The 7,838-nt window shown below is 40.8% G+C and overlaps 1 protein-coding gene across 1 annotated transcript; it reads right to left on the bottom strand.

Moving 5' to 3' along the window:
* Positions 1-818: 818 nt before the first annotated feature.
* On the bottom strand, positions 819-5,051 carry NSMCE2 (non-SMC element 2, MMS21 homolog (S. cerevisiae); the record flags this gene model as incomplete). Its single annotated transcript, XM_010283947.1, has 3 exons — positions 819-978; positions 4,523-4,629; positions 4,951-5,051. Coding segments are annotated over 3 exons (368 nt in total), but the record flags the coding sequence as incomplete, so codon positions are not given.
* Between the last annotated feature and the right edge of the window lie 2,787 nt (positions 5,052-7,838).

Below are 7,838 nucleotides of genomic sequence, written 5' to 3'. Positions count from 1 at the left end.
TGTCACAAAGTTTAGGTCCTTTTTGGGATCGATGCCAAAATGCATCGATACCTGAAGCTTATATAAAATGTGATTAACTGCTTTTCAATTCAAGGCATATGGTTACAATATATTTCTAGTATCTACAAAGTAGTTATTGGAATACATTTGTAAATAATTGTAGTCTCCTAACCTATGGTATTAAGGTAAAACCCTCTGGGACTTCCAAATGAAAAAGCCTGAAATAAAAGCTTCTGAACCTCAAAAGAAAAGCCTAAGTTAGGGCAGAGTGTTCAAAAATTATAAGAACAAGGCCAAGATCCTCAAAGCTGAGTGGTAATTTTGTGTGTCCACACGCAAGGTATAGATGTACAGCACTTCCTGCAAATCACGCTCTATTAAGATTTCCTGAGGTTTGTATGAAAACATGGACGTGCTCCCAAGCAGAGTGTATGACTTGGGTAAATCCTTGGTCAGAGTGCCCTACTCTGAGCACTCCCAGCAGTTAAAAAGACAGTAACAGAACTATCTGCGATATTGAGCAAAGCACTTGCTTTGCTGGCAGAATCTGCATCTCTAATATGCTGAAAAAATTAGCACAGCGACAAAGAAGGTTAAATGCTGCAAAACATGTTTTATTTATCAAATGCAAGCTTTTAGAATTTCAGGAAGATTAAAAAAAAAAAAAAACAAGTTAAACCGGAATTCCTCATACTTGGCAGTTTAAAAAATGCTTTCGGTTACAGCTGAGACCTTCAACTTTGCCTATAAATGAAACACTTTAAATAACAATCAGTTACACAACCTACTTACAATCAGTAGCTTATCTCACAAGACCTCTAACAACAAATTTTCTTTGTGGTAGCAGCATATCCAGCTGACTTCTCCAGTGTTGACCATCTTTGTTTATTCTGACTGTCAATCGCTCTTTTAAGTGCTTCATCTGGCACAAGATCTGATCCTTTTACATCAGCATGGCTACAGCCAATTTTAGGGCATCTGTTAAAAAGAAAAAAGAAACTCCATTAAATCGGAAGACTTGTATTTGTCAGATATTGGCTTTTACATAACATCTGCTAGTTTATTGTATTTATCTGGGATTCACTCTCTCTGTCAGTTCCTCATCACCTCCTTTCCTCTTCACCAGCTCTCTGTGGGGAAAAATAAATCCATTTATCTAAACTGGTGGGAATCAACAGCTGAAGGAAGGAAGGAACACAGTGAGAGACGGAGCCTCCAACCTGTAGATCACTCTCTTGCTTCATGTACACAAGCTGCCTGCATCAGTAATGATACTAGCATTGCATGGACATCTTTGTGTGCTGCTTTCTCTCTTTGCAGTCCCCTACAAACTACTACCTCTTACCTTATTAATCTGCAGTGGAGAAGTATAATCTTCACTGATAGATAAATAGGGAAATTAATTTCTAGGGAATTATATAAAAGAGGATAAGACTTGCAAAGGCTGCCTGGTGAATCAGTGGGCTATCTAGTTGGTGTAAAAATATACCTGGCCTTTTGTGAACTGAGAAAGCACAGAAAAGAGAGATGGGGTCAAATTAACAGCCTCTAAAGGATAATGAAATACAAAATGTCTTACAACTACTTGAAACAGCCAGATAAAGACAGCAGGGTGAGAGATTTTCAGGGACCAAAGCTCATTTTCCTTTGGCAGTGGCCCAAACATGCACAGATTGTACCTGCAGTCAGAAATAACACTTTTCCTGAATATTTCCTCTCTTAGGAGTAACTTTTGTCTGAGGTGCTGAACTTATTTACACTCAGTACTCATAGCTTTTACTCCAGATTTGTCCACAGCTTACTGTGTTTGTCATGGATAAGTCACTTAATTGCTCTGTGCCTCAGTTTTCCCATTTATCACCTTATTAGAGCAATAGTTTGCCAGATTAATGAATAACAAGTGCTCAGAAAGCTTCTCACATTTCCTGTAAGCATAAAGTATTAGTATGTCCTTCCAGGCAGTGGAAAATAGTGAGCAAACCAAGACACGTAAGAGTTGCCTAGAGGAGTCCATGGCAAGTCTATCAGCACAAAACCAGCGGCTGTGCGTACGTCAGCTGAAGAGCTGACATTCAGCGAGTGCGCTGCCAAGTGCACCAAAGGGATCCCGTGGATTCAAACTGGAAAGTACGCGTGAGGAAACAGCCACTTCTGTAATTCCAGAGTGAGCAACAGCTTTGATTTCAGAGTCAGGACAGAGAGGATCCCCTTAACCACAACCCTGCTCTATCAAGGCACCTGCTTGCACTCGAATATTGCTGGCAGGAACGCAGTCAAGTAGAATCATAAATAGTTTGGGTTGGAAGGGACATTTTAAGGTCATCTAGTCCAACCCCCCTGCCATGAGCAGGGACATCTTCAACAAGATCAGGTTGCTCAGAGCCCCATCCAACCTGACCTGGAATGTTCCCAGGGATGGGGCATCTACCACCTCTCTGGGCAACCTGTGCCAGGGTTTCACCGCCCTCATTGTGAAAAATGTCTTCCTTATCTCTAGTCTAAATCTGCCCTCTTCTAGTTTAAAACCATTACGCCTTGTCCTATTGCAACAAGGCCTTGCTAAGAAGTTTGTCCCCATTTTTCTTATAAGCCCCCTTTAAGTAGCAACACCACGAGAACGGGGTACTCAAATGGGGAACTGGGAAACCTGCTGCATCAGCTGGCCTGGCTTCCCACCACAGCAGACTATGGTTTTTCAAAGCTGACTGTGTTTTCACGAGAAACATTAAAATTATAGCAGGTCAGTGAGATTGGGCAGGCAAAACCAAATAGTCTTTCTTAATTTCATTACAGTGAAGCCAAGTTGTTGCTGTGTGTGTGCTTTTCGAGCATACTGGTATAACTGCTGTAAAAATGCTAAGGTTGCAAGCTAAAAGCTCAAAATTAAGAACTGCCGGTATTCAGACTGCACAAATAAGTTTGGTTTGGGTACAAGGTAGCTTTTAAAGCTAGGTGTTGTATAGCTTATGTGATATTTTTTTTTACTCTAGAATTTCCCCAAGCCTTTAATTTCTTAAAAGGTAAAATAAAATTCAATCATGTGACCCTATTAGATTTTCAGCAGTGCTGACACTTCTGATCCACCACAACAATCTTTACTATCATGACATTTTCCTGATGGATTTAACAATATAAGAAATATTTAGATATGAACATCCTAGGTTCAGTATTGCAGACAGTATTTTTGTTTTGGTGTTGGGTTGTTGCTTCCTAGCCTGTCCCTATCCTCCAGAACATTCACTCTCTTCTTTCCAACTTGTGAGTTATTTCCCCGTCCATTTTTCCAGCCAAGTTTCTGTCCATCCATGTTGCTGGTTTTGTTGTTATTCCCAGGATATTGCACCAACTCCACTTTTTCTCCCTAGACCTCATAACACAGGCAAGGTGCTTCCATCTTGGTCTTCAAGCTGTCTTGACATTAAGGTAGTGGCTGGACATCCCAACCGATGCTTGATTTCATAGCAGTGCTTTCCTGTGGCCAGGAAGGAGCATGGAATAAAAAGTCCTGCTCCACCTCTGTATCCCCCATGGCGGGAGGTCTAACAGGAATGCAAGAGCAACGGACGGAGGAAGTACGCTGAAGCAAGCTGCCTGTGGCATTATCTTTGAGGAAATCAGGTTGCTAGTCTCTGGCAGACCTTCCTAAGCATGTCCAAACTGCACATTTATTAAAAAGCCCTCAACTGGTAAGTTTTCATGAGGTCATCAACACCAAAGCATGAGACTGTGGCATATATGGTGTAAAAACAAATGTGAAATTAATGATGATATGATATGACATGATATGTCCTCTAAACTTGCTCTAAAGTGTCTGAGCCCCCCTTTTTTTTTTTTATTTTTTAAATGAAAACATACCAAATTTGAAACTTACCAGGGAGAATTTCAGGTTTGAAAATTCAACTGTTACTCTTTTAATTCAAAAAAATATGTCCTGTGTGGAAAGTGGCAGGCTGCTTTGATGATATAAAGTAAGAATTCTTGAATTGCATTGTAGTAGGAACTGCACAATCCTGTCTGATCATTTTTAAACTCTGTACTACCTAAAATGTTGTGTTTTAATATTTTTCACTTTAACACTCATTTAAGTGTTTCAGTATTTTGCAGTTGTATTGGAATATAACTGCAGAAGAGGGTGCACAGAGGAGATTTTTTTTTTCATTAACTTCAGGGCTTGCTAAATAAGCAGTGGGAACAAAATGAGCAACTACATTTTAGGAAGCTGAGGTTTCTTTTTGTTGTTCATAGCTATAGGAAAACTCTTTGCTTCTCTTGTTGTGCAGGTACCATGAGTAGCTGTAACTTCCCCACAGACTTCCTGAATATTTCCTTACACATTGTTTTAATTAAAAAGAAAAGCTCCTTCACGTGTACAGTCCTAATGAGGAGACTGTGACTTGGGCAGACACTGAAGTATTACTTCCTGCAGCCTTGCCAATCCAAACACATTTCCTAGAACAAGTGGAGTAAAATTCCACTTACACAGCAAAGCAAATAGCTTTTCCACACATTCTTGTTAGCTTACCGGACTTTTTTCTTTTGCTGCTTTCGAGTCTGGATAATTTTTAGAATGGCGTCTTCTTCATAGGTGTGTCCACAGATTTTGTTTCGAACTGGTCTCTTCATTTCCACCTGTAATCAATAATGTTCGATTTAAAGGAACTGATAATGCCCATGAAAATGCTTCTTATGAGATTTTATGTAAAACAGCGGGAAGTGTGTTTTTGCCATTCATACATTTCACCCCACTGAAATTACAGGGTCAGGTCCTGCATGGTAAACTGCATTTCTACTGATGGGGGGCGTTTCCCAAGCAATGTTGCTCTTTTTTGATAATGTTTGTAATTTATACTGCCTGATTTTTAACAAGTGTTGCAGATTTGTAATGAACAATCCAATGAAGAATATGAAATAACCATTGCCCAATCAATTCTAGTAGCAGTGATAGCATACCTGTGTAATGGGACAAATAAAGTTCATCTGACTCTGAGTCACGGCTATATCTTCATCGATTTGTTCAATGGTCTCATTCTCATTACCTGACCGATGACAAACTATAATGGGAAACAAGACAATTTTAATTTAATATTCTATATAGATAGCCAATACTTAAAATAAGCAAACTCCAGCATTTGCCAAGCATTATCTCGCAGTGATATCGACGATGCCACAACGTATTTGTCCCACTCCCTGAGCAAGATACTGCAAAAAATGCTGTACTATGGGCTCTGTTAGAAAATGTGGATTTTTAAATGGCAACCACTTGTTGTGTGTGTGTGTGGCTATTTATAGCCAATGCTGGAAACGAGGGCTGGGAAGGAAAGCAAGCTGGCCTGAATATGTGTGAAGCCTTTGGTAATCTCTGTTCAAGTTCACCAAAAACCAGTAACATGCAGATGAGTCCCCAGAATCTAACAAAGGATGAGGTGGAGCTTTTGCAGATCTGACAGTCCTATGCTCAAGATCAACTTGTGTTTGAATGTCATAAACATGCTTGCTATATAGCCTGTATGCCCAGTATATACTTTAAAAGGAACTTGAACTATTTATCATAATGCATCATTTGTAAAGTGATGCCACTGTATTTAAACAAGACTATAATTAGTGAAAAACAAAAGCCAAGAAAGTGTTATTTGAGATGGACAACAGAAACATTACCGAAGTAACCTTAAGGAGGAGGGACAGAATGAAATACTGAAACCTCCCAGAAAACACTTGATGGCCCAATGCCAGGGAATGAGGGCCAGACAAACAGGAAGAAATCCACCTTGAGCTGGAGCAGATGCAGGTCCCCACCGCATCACCCACCCCAGAAGAAGAAGGCAAGGTGTAAGCAACTCTGTGTACCCAGGGGCACGTCAGCCCAGGGTTCTATGCAGAAAATAATTAGCAAGAGTCAAAAGCTGAGACACAGGAGCAGCTAAGGAGGACATATATTGCTAAGTATGACCTTAATAAATGTATACATGTTGTTTTGTCTTTTCCTAACTTTGCTCTGTTATTGTGAATCTAGGCTTTCAGCTGGATGCATTTGTTTATCTTTAAATCTTATCTGGTAATAACAGCAAACTTAACATCTGCCATAACTTTCCATTCCTTTGGGGTAGTTCCGCAATGTTTTTGCTGCAGTGCTCTGGGGTGTAGTTCTCAAGGTGTCCCCAAGCTGAAGAGAACATTTTTTTCTCTAGCTGCACAAGGTTGGTTGCAGTGTGGCACCACAGGGCTCGGAGAGGATGAAATCCTTCAGTGGCCTGCATTGACTTTGACTGCCAAGGACGGCAGTGAGAAACACAATTGAAGGGTTTAGAGGTACTTAGAATCATAGAATCCTAGAATAGTTTGGGTTGGAAGGGACGTTTAAAGGCCATCTAGTCCAACCCCCCTGCAGTGAGCAGGGACATCTTCAACTCGACCAGGTTGCTCAGAGCCCCGTCCAACCTGACCTGGAATGTTTCCAGGGATGGGGCATCTGCCACCTCTCTGGGCAACCTGTGCCACTGCTTCACCACCCTCAGTGTGAAAAATTTCTTCCCTAGATCTAGTCTAACTCTTTTAGTTTAAAACCATTACCCCTTGTCCTATTGCTGTAGGCCCTGCTAAAACGTCTGTCCCCATCTTTCTTACAGGCCCTCTTTAGTACTGGAAGGCTGCAGTAAGGTCTCCCTGGAGCCTTCTCTTCTCCAGGCTGAACAACCCCAACTCTCTCAGCCTGTCCTCATAGCAGAGGTGTTCCATCCCTCGGATCATTTTTGTGGCATTTTTTACTTCACGATTTGCCTTCTACAAAGTCTCAGCCTTGGTTCCCTTTGCTGCTATTGCACACTATCAGCCAATCTTTGCATTTTTGCATCCCTGGTATTCAGTCTTCCGCATCTGTTAAGGACCAGTGTTTCCTAACTTATGGTCAGTCCTGCATGCCTGTATAATACCATCACCTTCCGGATGATAACAGCAGACATCACGCTTGGAGCAATCACAGTCTCTCACACCCAGTCTAGACTGAGCACACTGCCATGTGAGCCAGCACATCCCTGGTTGAGGTACTCTTGGCATCGGTGTTGCAGCCATCGCTCCACCGCAGCACCTCTCGGTGTGCCTGTTTTATTTGCGTATTTTTCCCTCCTCCTTAACAGAGCTTGCCTTTCTCTCAAGTCCAATATACCAAGAGTTTTCCAAACATTCGGGAATGTTTCTGACCCAGGTACTCCTGCGAATACTTAGGCAATACTCAGGCGAGCACCAAGGGTATTTCTGTTACAAAGGTTTCATTCAGTCAACAGGGTGTGGATGCCGGGGGAAAAGGAGCTCAAATGTCCAATGTCAATAATAATTTTAAGGCTTTCATGTCCAAGAATATTAGCATACCTTTATCAGATACTGACTTCCTAACAAAAGTAAACACTTGCAAATCAGAAGGAAAAAGTGGGCACAATTTAACTGTAAATACCAAAACAGTAATGGTATAGACATCAGAAAAAGACTTGCATCAGTTACCAGTTTTCAGAAAAGAAAACCTGTCACATATTATTCTTAGATTGCTCATATAGAAGTTTTTTTCCTATCACAAAATCATAGTATTTTGAAGAAAATAAAACTTTTTGGGGAAAAAAGTATGGTTTTTTAAATGAAACTTCTGAAATACAAAGCAATGGGTGAAATCGCACTGAGACAGCGAGGCTAAACAATATTTCAAACATTGGTAGGTGCCAGCTTTGGCATGGGCTGCTTTATTTAAGTACTATACTGGGTTTTTTTCCCCTATGAGTAATGCCAACAAAGAGCAAGAGATTTAAAAATTTCCTTAAATTCATTTATCTGCAAATTTTGACATACTGCAGCTC

Source organism: Phaethon lepturus, unplaced genomic scaffold (assembly GCF_000687285.1).
Source record: "Phaethon lepturus isolate BGI_N335 unplaced genomic scaffold, ASM68728v1 scaffold2643, whole genome shotgun sequence".
In the NCBI taxonomy this organism is placed as follows: domain Eukaryota; kingdom Metazoa; phylum Chordata; class Aves; order Phaethontiformes; family Phaethontidae; genus Phaethon; species Phaethon lepturus.
The sequence above is the reverse complement of the archived record's forward strand: the minus strand, read 5'-3'. Positions and strand labels throughout refer to the sequence as shown.